General features: G+C 39.5%; 2 protein-coding genes across 2 annotated transcripts; both read right to left on the reverse strand.

Moving 5' to 3' along the window:
* Nucleotides 1–481: 481 nt before the first annotated feature.
* Nucleotides 482–4,308, reverse strand: LOC141013045 (uncharacterized). Its single transcript, XM_073486582.1, has 5 exons — nt 4,266–4,308; nt 3,794–4,123; nt 2,562–2,918; nt 2,356–2,481; nt 482–492 (listed from the first exon to the last, which is right to left on the reverse strand). Exons 1-5 carry the CDS (start codon nt 4,306–4,308, stop codon nt 482–484), a joined length of 867 nt encoding a protein of 288 aa, XP_073342683.1.
* A 7,975-nt stretch (nt 4,309–12,283) lies between these two features.
* On the reverse strand, nt 12,284–14,457 carry LOC141013046 (signal-regulatory protein beta-2-like). The gene is made up of 6 exons (XM_073486583.1): nt 14,442–14,457; nt 13,993–14,319; nt 13,496–13,849; nt 13,296–13,354; nt 12,787–12,909; nt 12,284–12,310 (listed from the first exon to the last, which is right to left on the reverse strand). Exons 1-6 carry the CDS (start codon nt 14,455–14,457, stop codon nt 12,284–12,286), a joined length of 906 nt encoding a protein of 301 aa, XP_073342684.1.
* Nucleotides 14,458–14,907: the final 450 nt, after the last annotated feature.

A 14,907-nucleotide genomic window follows, 5' to 3' on the forward strand; every position in this document is an offset into this window, starting at 1 on the left:
ACATTGGCTCTGTGGCTAATATGTGAGCTGGAGGGCTGCATGAGTCGAGTGGTCTAGGTTTTCTCTTGTTAAAATAAAGGTTTGAATAACATATCAGTGGTTTTTATTCCGATACATTCCAAACAATGACATCTGTAATCTGACCATATATATTGTGAACAACTTTGACATTGATTTTTTATAAAATAGATACACACAGCGCAACACACAAGACTGTCCGGAGACTATTCACCTGCCCATGACGCTTATTGCCACACGGATTGAAAAAGTCGTACGTTAGTTATCCTGGGGCTCTACCAGTGAAAAGTGTTTGGACCAGAGGAGCTGACAAGGTCTGTCCAAAAGAATTGAGACTCGTGGCTCTAGTGAGCCAGTCACAGAACGCCTCTCACCTGCTTGTCTTTAGTTGCTCGTAGTTTCTGTTTGAAGACCAACAAAAGCCAGAGTACCATCAAAGTGACACTGAACAGAGGCGGATGTCTTAGACCCCATCTGTACACAAGGCAGCTTTATTTACACATCGCATGCTTCAGTTACAGAGGCAATTCAAAGTGTTTTACACGGGTAAAGAAAAGCCTTAGAATGATATTCAAAACAGAAGACATTAAAACCAAAGTAAAATACAAATTGAATAAACAAGAACTATAGTAAGAGTGCAGCTAAGGTACAGTGAATGTTTGTAAATTGTCCCAAATGCAAAAGAGAGAGAGAGAGAGAGAGAGAGAGAGAGAGAGAGAGAGAGAGAGAGAGAGAGAGAGAGAGAGAGAGAAAAGTGCATTAGAGAAACCAAAAGTACTTGAAAGTGGCCAAGGCTGGGCTGCATTTGACATCATCAGGAAGTTGTTTTTTTTTCAGTGTACAGCACAGTAGCTAACAGTAGCGTCGCCATGTTTGGTTACAGCACCTAACTACTTCCAAAAGATCTAAGTGCAGTACTGGGTTTATATATATCTTTTTCTATTGCCTGAGATAATCAAGTCCTTTAAGAAATATTTAAAAATCTATTCTATAAGTAGAATAGTGTACTGCTGCCATGCCAGAAAAAGAAAAATGGATCAGTATGACATTATAACGTCAACAGTTTATAGTTTAAAAAGATAAATTACCATTATCAGGTCATACAAAAGGTGTCACTATAGCGATGTTATAATAATATACCATTTATCTAGTATAACATGACAACAATTGTTAACACAAAAAGTAAAAGTGAAAATATCTTGTTACAATGTTTCACAATTTAACAAGTCAATAATATATGAACAGCCCTTTTGGGAAGACCAGTCAAGCTAAGGATAGAATAACTTTCCTCTTTCTTCCATGTTGCCAAAGACGATCTCTGTCTTTTCTTCATTTAATTGAAGAAAATGTAATTGTATCGCACCAGTAGAGTGTCATCTGCGTAACTGTGATAAGCTGTTATTGTCATGTCTGATTTGACATAAAAAGGATGAATGTACAGATTAAGTAGTGGTCCACGAATCAAACCCTGGGGGACTCCACGTCATGGTGATCTGGATCTCATATTAACATCTGTTCTGTATCTTGACTATAACATTTCAACAGTTACTTTGTACATGAAGATTGAATTAAATAACATCCGGATAGTAATTAGGACAACTGATGTGTTCAATACTGAACAATCTGATATCTTAGCCTTAGGATTTTTTTTTTAATGAAGACTATGAATATTTAGAACTAATATAACAAACAGAGCAGAGAAATTTAACAACAAAGGTTTAGGCTTTAATAACTATTACGAAAACCAGCTAGGGTTAATATTACTAAGATGAGAGAATGACAAAACAAACCAGTAATAGTAAAAAAACTGGAACATAAGCACGTCTGTATGCTATGATTTTGGCTTTTATCATGAAACACTTCACTCTGTAAAGTTAAAAGTGAATCATTTGTAATGTATATCGCCGTCAGAGGTCAATCCGATACACATTCATCATTCAATCTTTTTTGATGTGGACACAGATTCACATTCAGCGTCTAACTTGAGAATACACACTTTCTTCAGTCTGCAACTCTCTCTTCTTCCTCCCGCTTGTAGCTCTTCTTCCAGATAAATGCAACGCAGCATAGTTCAGATCATCTCCACTTTCAGTCTGTGCAGCAAAAGTCTCATTAGACACTGTAGTTTTAAAAAAAACTGTTCTGGAATAATGTTATTAAAAAAAGAAATAACCTAAATTGGTATCAGCACTTACAATATCATGTACTGATTGACTTGAGATGTCAGGTCTTGCTTCTGAAGCTGTGCTTTCTATTGCAGACATCGAATGAAAACAGGAATGTTATGTTACAAAACCATCAGAGTATTAATGTTTTGATTCAGTCAACAACACTTACCTTTAACTTGTTCACATATTGATCTTGAAGTTCGGCGACAGATGAAAAGAATATTTCCAATCAGAGAAATGACCAAGCAGATTATTGCTATCACCAGAGCAATACATTCAGGACTCACTCTTCGTTCTAGACAACAAAGAGAAAAACTTACCAGTCATGATGTTATTAAAATGTTATGAATACCAGTATTAAATACAGAATCATACCGGTTTCCACTTTAGCTCCATTTCCAAACAGGATCTCTCCACATGTGGCCACAGCACAGTAGTAAGTTCCAGCATCAGAGGAGCTGACGTTCTTAGAGAAGCGATAAACGCAGCTTTTCTGAGTGTCAGATCTGTCTTCACATTCATCACGTCTGTTTCCATCAGTGTAGAGGATGTTTGGATGAGATTTATCTGATCCGACTCTGAACCAGAACACACTGTGATCTCCTGGACACGTTTTAGTCTCAGAGTCAGAGAGGACTGAACACTGGAGAGTCTTCAAGCCTCCTGGACGGACTGGATCAGAGGCTGTCGGCCACTGAGCAACAGTGTAGGTCGATGTCCTCTGAGTGTTTCCTGTGTGATGCAAAACTGTTAAAACGATGCACATTTTGTATGTCTCAAATGTTACTTTAATAGTTTGACATGATAGTATACTGATTGAACAAATGTAGAGCCGTTTCATCCAGCACAAGAGATCTCAGAGTAAAATAAAAACAAATAGATGAACTGTACCTGAATACTATAATAGGACTGAAATAAGACATTTGTGTTTTTCAAAACAGGCTTGTGATACTTAAGGGGCACTACGTAGTTTAGGGAGAAAAAAAATTCAAACTCAGAATTTAATACTCAAAATATTAATGGAGGTAATTAAGCAAACTCAGACATATATTTTTTCCATAACTGAATAAACAAGCTGTTTTCAGAACACTGAAGCTAGAAAGATGGCAGGGTCAGCCAAATATAAACAAATTAAAACAGTATGAAATTTTGTTGTCCTTTAACATCAGTTTGTTTACTCAGTTTATTGAGTCATGAAAATGGAGAGTTTGTTTCGGCAAATTTCCCCCCCCAAAACTACACTGTGCACCTTTAAAGCTACTGCAAGGAACCTTAACTTTTTGTCAAGCCCCGCCGCCCCTTTGGACAAAAAATGAGGCTGAAACAAACTAAACTTTATAGTAGTGTAGAGTGTGAGACTCCTCAATTCATCCTCAGCACTCTAACATAACATTTTTTTTAAATTTTATGACTCATCCAACCTGGATAAGTGGGAATCCAACCTGGTTACAGGCATTAAAAGCAACGATAATAACTATACATTCATAACATGTTAAAAGCTGCTTGTAGTACATTTAAAAGGTTCTTTTTCGTAAACATTTATATCCTGCAGCTTTTGATCAATGTGAAGTGTGAGCAAAAGACTTTATAAAAGTAGACAAGATTACCTTTAAGTAACAAATATGTCCCGCTCCATTCCGTTTTCATAATCCACTCCATTATTGCACAGTGATACATTCCCTCATCTTCTCGCCTTGTCCTCAGAATGGTCAGGTTGCTAAAGTGATCATCACTGTTAACCTCAAATCTTGATTCAGAAAACTCTGGTGCATAATCCGGTTGCGTAGATTTCTGCTGATTCATGATTAATTTCAGTACATCTCCGGCACTCTGCTTGTACCAATAGATGCTTCTACGGCTGACCTGAGCATTAGGAAAAGCACACGTGAAGGTTGCAGGTTCACCGAGTTCAACTGTGGTTACTGGCACCAGCGTATCTGAGTGAAATGAAAAAAAACAAACAAAAAAAAACATACAATACACAAAACAGTAAATAACAATTAACGTAGGATAAAGAAAATGTAGGAATTTCCGTACATCTGATTGACATTCTTAACTGAATAATTAGATATCACTTACATCCTCGATGAAGAACAAGCAATGTAAACCATAAGAGGATCATCTTGACATTGTGTCCTCTCAGGAACCTCGTTGGTATTTAACTGAATACAAGGGGTGACGTGACATGGGAACTACACTGTATGTAACACCATCAATTGCATCACAGGACACAGATCAAGGCCACTTCCTGTCACATTGGTCTCATTCATGTCTTTGCGAAGCCTCGTGTCTTATCCGTCCACTACACCTCAATGAACCAGCATGCAGCGAGTGTAACGCACAAGAAAGCAGATGGCTTTGAAGTTTTCACTGGAAACAGGAAACCACAGGGTTAAGATTCCCTGAACAACAACAACGTTATTGTAAATGTGAGATGGTGTAGTAAGAAGGAAACTGGATTCACAAAGCAAAGAACAGCTTTCATTTTAGTGCCTTGTGCTTCATGTCAGGAAAAGTATCGCTCGTGAAAGATCAACATTAAGTACTCATAAAAAGCAGAACTCAGTGGGAAAGAGTTAAAAAAGATAACAGTTCATTAACAGATATGTAGAAAGTTGCATTAGCAGTACATTAGCCGGAGACAGCTAGTGAAAAAAGATGTCTGTTCATTTCTGTACAAGTCACAGATTTGACAAAATAGTGGATGTAACAATGTCAGTTAAACTGCAACTGCTTTGGATCTTCAACAGAAACCGACTGATGGCAGCAGACAAGTCCATCAATCAAGGTCTGTGACGAGACGAGTCAAAATCTGCAACTACTCAGGATGTGCCGGCCGTCAGCGTTCTGAAAACCTTCCAGTTCACAGCAGTGCAACTACAAGACTCTGGACTCTTTGTACTTCCATTCAAACTGCTGGATATAATTTGTAGCAGCTTAAAATATGAATGAGCATAGTGTGCATGATGCAAAGGGTTAGGGCCAGGGGTGAGAGAGACAGAGGGTTTGGGAGGGCTGTGAATGAGAGCAGAGCAGTGGAAAAGTGGTGAATTGCATGATGTGTATTTCGTTCTTTAACCACAAGCTGAGTTGAAGGCAACACCATCAGCCGGCCTGACTCAAGCTGAGAGGGGCAGGTTCACACTGCTGCAACTTTCCCCTGCGGGTATACGGACGACACCACCATCGTGCACCGCATTTTAAACAATAGTGGGAGGAAATCAACAATCTTGCAGAGTGGTGCACAGAGCAGTCTACTGCTCACTGCTGATTGTTGATTTTAGAAAAAAAAGGAGGCAAAGACACACCGAGATGGAGCACGTGAACAGTTACAGGTTCCTTGGTATTACCATCACTGAGTCATCACACATCACCACCCAGATTTAAAAAAGCACAAATAAGGCTCCACTTCCAACAGAAAGCATCCTGGCTGGAAACATCACAAACTGATATGGTTCATCACGACCCAGGACAGGAAGGATTTACAGCCGGTGATTAAAACCGGCCAGAACATCACTGGTACCATATTCAGAGCATCAGCAACATCGGTGAAGTCAGATGTCTGCACAGAGCCCAAAGGATACTAAAAGACGACACCCACCCAGCCACAGTCTGTTCACCCCGCTGCCACCTGGCAAAAGATACAGAAGTATCTGCTGCCGTACCACCAGACTATGGAGCAGCTTCATTCCCCATAAATTGAATCTTTGGTCTGAACTGGACTTTACAATGACGATTAAACTGCAGCTGCTGTCGAGCTGTGCCACTAGTGGTTGCTATAGCAACTGAATGATGAACTGAAACCAACTGCTGATGGCAGACCAGTTCCTCCCTGTCAGAAACCACTCCCTCATCCACTTATTCACTGCTCACTTTATGATACACAATCAACAGATTTCTGATGCTTGCTCATTATCATATTACATCATCACTGACAGCTGTAGGTTTGCATTAAGGTCACTTTTGCATTGGCAAGCTGCAGAGCTGTTACAGTTTGGCAAAAAGGTGAGGACCCAAATGCAGAAACACTCAGGATTGGGAATGAAAAGCAGGCTTTAAAAAAAAACACTAGGAAGAGCAAAAACACCCAAAACAAAGTATCAACCGAGAGAGGCTAATTACAACTCAGGAAAAACAGGAATAAAGCAGAAACATGAAGCCAGGAACAAAAAACAGAAAAACATACCGTGGGGAGACACTGGAAGACTCGGGAACGGGTTCAGGAAATAACAGGTGAGAACACAGGACAAGACAAGAGGCAGCACAAAGACTATACACACACACACACACTAACGAGGGGATGAGGTGCAGGTGGAGTGAGGCGGGGAAAGGACAGGTGAGGGAAAGGAACGGAAAAACACCGGAAGGAGGGAAAATCACACAGAGGGAGGAACTGAAAAGCAACACGCAACACATGAGGGCACAATTTCAAAATAAAACAGGAAATACGAGACCAGGATCATGACACAGAGTATTCATTGTGGGATTGTTTTCAGAAAGTAGTGTACATGTCAACACATTCTTATACTCGCCATATAAATGTTATTACTGATAAATGTTTTGGTAATAAGTAGACAATCTACAGAAATATCAGTGTGTTTAAATAAAGTTAAAACTGCTGTTTTTTGTCTGGGATACAAGTTATAGAGAGCAACCTTATCAAGTTGAAGCATTTTCATTTAAATTGATAAACATCATATGTGTAAATCATGGGACGATTCAAGCGGGGTAGTAAATTATACATAGGCTTTATTTACATGTATGTATGTACTGTATGTCACAGGTCAATAGATCAGTTGAATCATCAGTTTCAAGATGTGCTGCTTTGGCTCTGATGACTTCACTGATAACAACAGGTAATATTTTTATCGGTTGTTTCTGCACTCATTCATCAAACAAGACATTCAAGGTTGAAACTTGTATCTTTAATCAGTTTGGTATCATATCTAGTCACAGTGTGTATTTATTTATGAAGAAGAAAGAAAAAGGTTTCCTCGTAGTGCAACACCTCTGCATGGCACTGACACAAATGGAGAATATGAGACATGGAGGAAGTTCAAGAGTGATGACTCACAACGAAACACACAGACAGATATAGGATCCCTGCAGTAAAGGTCAAAAAGTGCCAAAAGCTTATCTATGATATTATTGATGCATCATCAGGAGTCTTCATCTTTACAAAACATATAAATACAATGTGAAATTAGATATAATTCATGTTTTAAATTATTATAAATAAGAAAAATAATGACGCTGACTTTTAATCCAACTCCAGAGCCTTGACATTAGTGTAGATACACTCCTCCTCCCCTGCTTTTGCTTCCCTTCTGTTTGCTCGGCCAGATTTTCTGCTGGTGAATGTCGGCGCGGAATAAACCAAAGAGGCCTCACTTGTCTGAGAAAATATATAGAGACATGTTATGAGACGGCCGATGACAAACATGCTGATAACTTCACAGCTACATCTTTTTTCTTTATACCTCACCTGCTGACTTTGGTGATCGACACCGCCTGCTGCCGCGTCTGTTTGCAGAGCAACAGCAGCTGTATCACAAAATAAAAAGCAAAAATATGAATCCAGTTTTACCAAATACTGTATGATAGATCCATGTGTGAGTGAGTTTGCTTACCAGTGCAACAACCACACGATTTTTTCTTGAGTTTCTTGATTGAATAAAGGAGAAAGGCTGTGACGATCAGACTCAGAGTCAAAGCAGCACAAAGCAGGTAGAGAACTGCATCTTTCTGCTGATCCCATCTGTCGGCTGCTGACGCAACATAAAAATGAGAAAATAGTATTAAGAGCAAAAACTTGAACTCAATAAAACAAAAATGCTCATTTCCATATAAAGAACTATGATGCAGTTACCTTCGCTGTCAGGTTTTGATCTGTTGCCACAATCTATCTCCCCACACGTGGCCACGGCACAGTCACAAGTCGCTGCATCAGAGGAGCTGACGTTCCAGAAGAAGCCGTAGATACATTTCTTTGTGGAGAGTCCTTCTGGGTTTTCTTGAATATAATTAAAACTTGGATCAACATCTGATCCGGCTCTGAAACAGCACACACTGTGTCCTCCTGGACATGTTTCATCCTCAGAGTCAGAGAAGACTGAACACTGCAGAGTCACTGAGTCTCCTGGACGGACTGGGTCAGTAGGAGGGACTGTAGTCAGCTTTTCTGTGATGTATTTACCTTGAACTCTCAGGTCCACTCCTTTCAAAAATGTCAAGTTTTGTTTTTCTATTTTTAAACAGTAGTAAACTCCAGTATCTGTCGGCATTGCATTTGTGATGCGCAGGACAAAAGTTCCAGACTCTTCTGTGGATCTGATGCGAGGATCAACACTTGCAGAGCTAAATGTTTTATACAATTCAGGAGGTTTTCCGGAGACAGGTCTGATCCAAAACACAGTATCTAACTGCTCACGGCGACATGTCAGAGCCACATTATCTCCAACTGCAGCAGTCTGTGTCTCAAAGATCTGCTGAACTGTGCATCCTGAAAAGACATTATTGTAAATCAACAAAAGATAAAGAATGATGTATGCCCTATCCTAAATAAGTCTAAGAGGATATACAATACTTTAAATGCTTATCTGGAGTAAATCTGATGCCTCTACTTGTACTCACCCACTCCGCTGAGCGTCAGCAGTAAATAAAATAGAATCATTTTCTGGTTATTCCTCTTGAGACTGCAGTCGAATCAGAGGAAATTAAAAGAAGATTCACTTTAATATAATCATATCAAGTGGGAGGCGACAGTTTCAGAGCACTCTGATTGGCCTCTCGTTACGTTGGCGTGTCGCTGTGATACCACAGAGGATATAAATATCAACCATCTTTCCAACCTGAACACACGACACGACCCCAGCTGCAAGCTTCTGTTTCATGGTGGGTTTCTATAACTGACACTGAAACTAAACACAAGAAATGACTTGATTTGAACTTGATTTTCCACTTCAGTTGATGCTCACTTATATTGTTAAGCTGTTTAGGAAACACACACGTCACTAAATGAAATGTAGTTGTAACTTGTTTGGTTTGTGTGTCAGAAGACACAACACAGCACGTGTTTGTGTTGTTCATCTTTGGTGTGTTGCCTTCATTCACGACCATATTTATTGAGGTTGTAGTTCGATTCCCAGAAACGCTAAAATAGATGACAGGTGCTAATATTTTAGTGATTTATGGGGTGTGATATTGTCTTAACTTGGATGTTAAGCGAAGCGATGTGGCCTGCCAAACCGCAGTTTGAGTGTGTGTTTCAGCAGTAGTAGGTGTGAAATTACTGCATATTTTAGATGAGGGACCACAGAGTTTCAACATCTGTAAGCAGGAAACTTCTGGATATTTTTCAGAAGAACTCAGGACAATTTCCAGCTGTGCTTCTTGTGATGAAAACCTGGTATTTTTCATGGGGAGTCGTGCCATCTCCAGCCATGTTTGAGTTTTAAGCCAGACCATTATGTCTTCCTCACCATAACCAGGTGTTTTATGTGCCTAAAGCTAACCAGAGCACAGCCTTGTGACAAGAGAGGGACAGAAAATTGAACCTAAGAAAACAACTGACTTGTTTGGTTTAAGTTCTCTGTGGTTTAGCAGAAACGTACTTAGCTCACATTTATTCTGGTGATTGAGTTGCAAATGGACAAAAATAACCTCCCTGGTGGAGAAATGCTAAAAACCACAATGGTGACAGGAACCACAGTATCAGAGGCTGATTCTCTGTGGTTTGTTTTAACACGCAGCCTCTCTCACATACAGGAAGTGATGAGATCCATTGTTGATGTCAAATTATTGATCGTAGGAATTTAATTGATTGGTTTAAAACATTAAAAACATGTCGAGGTATCTGACGGTGAAACATGTTGATGAACTTTCGTTCATCTGACTGACTCAGGTGAGAAGGAGACTCAGGAGACGTGATGCCTTATGTTGAAGTATTTAATGATGCTCGATCGAGGAGAACAGGCTCAACAGTACACGTAGTAACACAGTGACTATGTAACCCTAACGATCAATATCCATATTAGGCTGTGCCTGAACCCCAAATATATATAATGGGTGTCAGCACATCACAAGGAGGAGCACAGTGGACACAGTCATGGGGCTGCTACACCATCCTACTATACCGCACTAGTTTGTAATTCAGCTGACCCACATATGATCTGAAGGAGGGAGCTGAGTGAAAAATAAAAATAAAAGAACAACAGATTTGAACCAAACACCTTGTTATGAAGCAGCACGACGACATTAGCCTACACCTGCCAGTGTAAAACAGTCCATTACATCACCACAGACTCTGGGCGGAGGCCTCTTGAACAACTTCACCTGACTTACAAGACACCACATATAGATCGCCAACTGAGAGAGTCAAAGCTGCAGCAGCATTGTGGTTTGTGGCCTTCAGCAGGGTCAGCGTATTGTTGACCACAAGCCAAAACATGTTGGTTTGATGATAAAGTTGTTAAAGATAAAGTGGTGCTGGAGGTGTGACTCATTAAAAATGACCACACATTTAAATCAGCAGCTCCCTGACACAGTGCTGTGTTCAGCCCCTGTACACATGATACACACACACAGTTAAATACAGCAGGGTGGACACAGGACAAGCTACAACTGTTAAATGTCTTGCAGTGAATACTTTCATGTACTTTGTGTCCTTTGTACTTTCACATGCACAGACACACACAAACACACATTTACAGACACCAGTGACAAACGAATGATGCATGGAAACTTTGGCCTTGTTGTGGTTGGGCTTCAAACTAAGGTGTGAATACAGAGGGGCTTTCTCTGCCTCTCTCATTTTCTGCTTTAGACTCAGGAAGTTGGGCTCGAAGTGGAATAAAACTACAGTGTATTACTTTTTGAAGTGTATTTTATGTTACACTTTGGTCCCTCTGAAGGTAACACCTGGTCCCACCCTGATCTTTTAGGCGAGAGCAGGAGCTTGAATTGTGATCTTAAAGGAACAGTACTCCACATAAACATTTCGAGAGCTTCACAGCAAAACAGTGGTGCAGCGTTCTCTGAGATACCTGAAGTAGCTGAACACAAAAATATAACCTCCAAATTAAAAATTGATATATTAGGCCAAAGTCTAAGCTAAAAGCATTAGTGTGCATTCATCTTTTCAAATGAATTTGAATGTTTTTGTCCAGTCTTTTTATTCCTACATCTTTACAACGACTACATCTTTATTTCTGGGTGAACTGCTCCTTTAAAAAGGTCTGACACTGTCTCTTTAAGGCCTCCCCCTCCTGAAAAAGTCTGCTCTGATTCGTCAGCTCTCGACGCACTAAGCTGATGTATGTGGTTGCATCTTAAAAAAAAACATGATGCATAGACTATATTTATTCTTTAAATGATTAATCAGGAAGAAAAAATGAATGAAGACACTTTGTTCAACTAAAAAGCGACGTGCTGAGACCTCGTGCAGGCGCCTCTTCCCTCACTGCATCGTTACCTTCGCTACATATCCTGTTGAAGCACATAGTCAGGTCTGTTCTGAGTAAACAGCCTTGATGGTCGGTCAAAGGGTGGAAAAATGGCCCACCGCAGCTTGTGTCAGGCCGTGTAGTTGTTGCATGTGGCTTTGCTTGTTGTTTTCTCAAGATACACATGCGCGCACACACACACACACACACGCACACACGCAGAGGGCCTTTACAAAGTGCTCTGAGACGAGGAAGATGGAGGACTTTATTCATTTGAGTAATTGTCCGCAAACACTTTTTGCACTCTATATATTTTTTTGTGTCTCAACAAAGATTAACTGTGTCTACAACATTAAATACTGTGTGTGTATTTTATGTGTGTTGTGATCACACAACCAGCAACACCCTCTCAGAGCAGGCCTGTGAACCACGACTGTTTCAGACCCTTTGTTTGCGTTTTGGTCCGATTCAGGGACTAACTGAATATAAATTTTGTATTTGCAGCGTTGTTCGTTTGTTTTGTGCAATCAGCATTTACTGACAAAAATGTGTCTCAGTAGTTTGAATAAATAAAATATCCAGTTGCACACAGTATCTACACTGCAACTAGAAAACAATGTCAGGATGCATTATGTTATCAGAACATGTGCCACCTCAAGAGTTTGCTGTTAGAGATGTGCTCTGACGGGCGCACAACACCGCACACTCACACGACAACTGATCTTTAAACAAGATATTAAGTCAGTCTCATTTTCTTATACTAGTTGCATCCTGCAGTGATTACTACTGTAGTGATTTTAACAAAATAAATTAATCATGGCGAACAAACTGAATATGGAAAGTGATGAAATAAGAAAAACAAACAAGGAAACTGAAAATGGTGCACATTAAAGTAAACAGGTTTTAATTTAATTATTTTTGCACTGCATTGAGACATATAGGAGAAGTTAACAACCATAAAATTGCATCAGACAGATTGGGAACCTCACTCAACAACCTTTTCAAAAGTCTGTTCGATCAGTAGCATGATTTACCTCCTCAACAACAAAAACTGCACAAAAATAAAGCGAGACTGAAATTGTTGTGAAGCTGTAACTTTTTCCAAATGATACTGTGTTGAATTAGCAAATCCATAGTTCAGATTGTTAATCTCTCACAAAAGTCCTGATGTCAGAGTAGGTCGTCTCTGCCTCTGATGTTTTTACCTTCAGTCTCTCTGCTTTGCGAGCTTTCTTCTTGGTGAAGGTCGGTGCAGAATAAGTCAATGAGTCCTCATGTCTCTGAGCAAAGATATGGAAAAAATGTCATGAGAAGACAGATGTTAATATTTAGATGTTAATATTTACATACAGTAATAACTTTCCAACTCATCTCTTTTCTTTGCATTCCTTACCTGCTGTCTTTGCTGACCACCACTGGCATTTGTTTCCAGGACAGCATCTGTATTAAAATAATAAATAATAAAAACATATATTAGATAAAAAGATGCTGTCTGTTAATTCAGATTTATTTATGGATATATCAATGTAAATCCTGTGTAGTTAGCTTTTCGCAAAAAGCTGTTTGATGGATTGAAGTATGAGAAACTTCTGTTACCTTTGCAACAACCACAAGATTTCTTCTTCATGGTGTAACTCAGGCAGGAAATAACAATCAGACTCATCACCAGAGCAGCACAGAGCAGAAACACGACTATATTGGCCGTCTGCAGATCCCACATGTTGACTGGTGAAACAATATGAAAAGGAGAAAATAATAAAAGTCAACAATTATTTTAATAAGACGTTAAAATACATTTGTGGTACAACTTAATAGATTTGATGAGATCAGAATGAATGATTATTATCGATTTCTCGAAATCTTTACCTTCAATGTCCAGTTTTGTTCCATTTCCAAATAAAATCTCTCCACATGAGGCCACAGCGCAGTAATAAGTCCCAGCATCAGAGGAGCTGACGTTCTTAGAGAAGCTGTAGACACATTTCTGTGCAGAGTGAGCCTCAGGACTCGTCTCACATTCATCACCACTGTTTCCATGAGTGTAAATGAAAGAGGGATTAGATTCTGATCCGGCTCTGAACCAGAACACATTGTGTCCTCCTGGACATGGTTTGTTCTCAGAGTCAGAGAGGACTGAACACTGCAGAGACACTGAGTCTCCTGGACGGACTGGATCAGATGGAGGGAGTTGAATGACGGTGGTGATATCAGGTTCTGCTCCTGCAAAATAAAACATTTTACTCCCTTTAATGAAAATAAAAGTATTTATATATGTTCATTTATAGTTTAAGGAAACATGTGACATCTTTATATATAAATTAAAACTTCTAAATATGTAAAGTGCTGTTATAAATGATGTTTACCTTGAATTCTTAGAAATATTCCTTTCACAAATGTCAAGTTAAGTTTGTCTACTTTTACACAGTAGTAAAGTCCAGTATCATTTAACTGTGCTTCACTAATATTCAGAAGAAATGTTCCATCGCCTTGTTTTGCTGTAATGCGAGGAGTTTCGTTCACACCAGGATAATCAAAGCTATGTGTTCCTCCCAAGAATTCAGGCACGTTTCCAGAAACCAGCCTGATCCAAAACAATGTAGGTGCTGAAAGCAAAGACTTCTGACGGGCACAGGTCAGAGTCACATTATCTCCAACAGTCTTCACCTCAAAGTTCAGATCGTCTGTGCATCCTAAAGATAAAATTAAATAGAGCAGTGATTAACAACAGACAGAGTCAAATGTTCTCTGCTCTAAACTGATGCGTGAATATAACAAACCTAAACTATATATGGATAAAAGTCTGACTACTTACGCCCGACTCTGAGCATCGGCAGTAGATAAAACACGATCAGCATTTTCTTGTTGATTCACTCGAGACAGCAGTTAAATTAGATCGTATTAGAGGAAGATTCATCTTAATGTAGCGGCAGCGAGTGGGAGGGAATGATTTCAGAGCAGTCTGATTGGCTCCTTGTTATGATGTAGTTTCAGTGAACCACCACAGTGGAAATAATATCGACCACTTTTCCAACCTGAACACATGAAACAACACTAACAGCAAGCTTCTGTTTAGAGTTTCATGTGGACACACCAGAGGATTTTATTGGACTTGACTTTTAATCTGATACTGACTCAAATGATGAAAATGTTTAGGAAACACACACACATCACCCTAAATGACATGTAGTAAGATCATTTTCTGACCACAAGGAAGAACAATGCACAATACAGCACACTTTTGTGTTAAGGTAAGGTTGCCATGCCGAAGCACGACTGTC

The sequence above is a fragment of the Pagrus major genome, chromosome 18 (assembly GCF_040436345.1).
Source record: "Pagrus major chromosome 18, Pma_NU_1.0".
In the NCBI taxonomy this organism is placed as follows: domain Eukaryota; kingdom Metazoa; phylum Chordata; class Actinopteri; order Spariformes; family Sparidae; genus Pagrus; species Pagrus major.

What these genes read in the sequence shown, in the direction of transcription:
- LOC141013045 (XM_073486582.1), bottom strand. Translation starts at nt 4,308, where the DNA reads ATGATCCTCTTATGGTTTACATTGCTTGTTCTTCATCGAGGAT. An exon ending in GCTTGTTCTTCATCGAGGAT is followed by an intron (nt 4,124 to 4,265) that starts GTAAGTGATATC and finishes CATTTCACTCAG; the next exon opens with ATACGCTGGTGCCAGTAACC. An exon ending in GACATATTTGTTACTTAAAG is followed by an intron (nt 2,919 to 3,793) that starts GTAATCTTGTCT and finishes TGCATCACACAG; the next exon opens with GAAACACTCAGAGGACATCG.
- LOC141013046 (XM_073486583.1), bottom strand. An exon ending in AACAAAACTGGACATTGAAG is followed by an intron (nt 13,355 to 13,495) that starts GTAAAGATTTCG and finishes TTGTTTCACCAG; the next exon opens with TCAACATGTGGGATCTGCAG. An exon ending in TTCTGCTCTGTGCTGCTCTG is followed by an intron (nt 12,910 to 13,295) that starts GTGATGAGTCTG and finishes ATCTTTGCTCAG; the next exon opens with AGACATGAGGACTCATTGAC.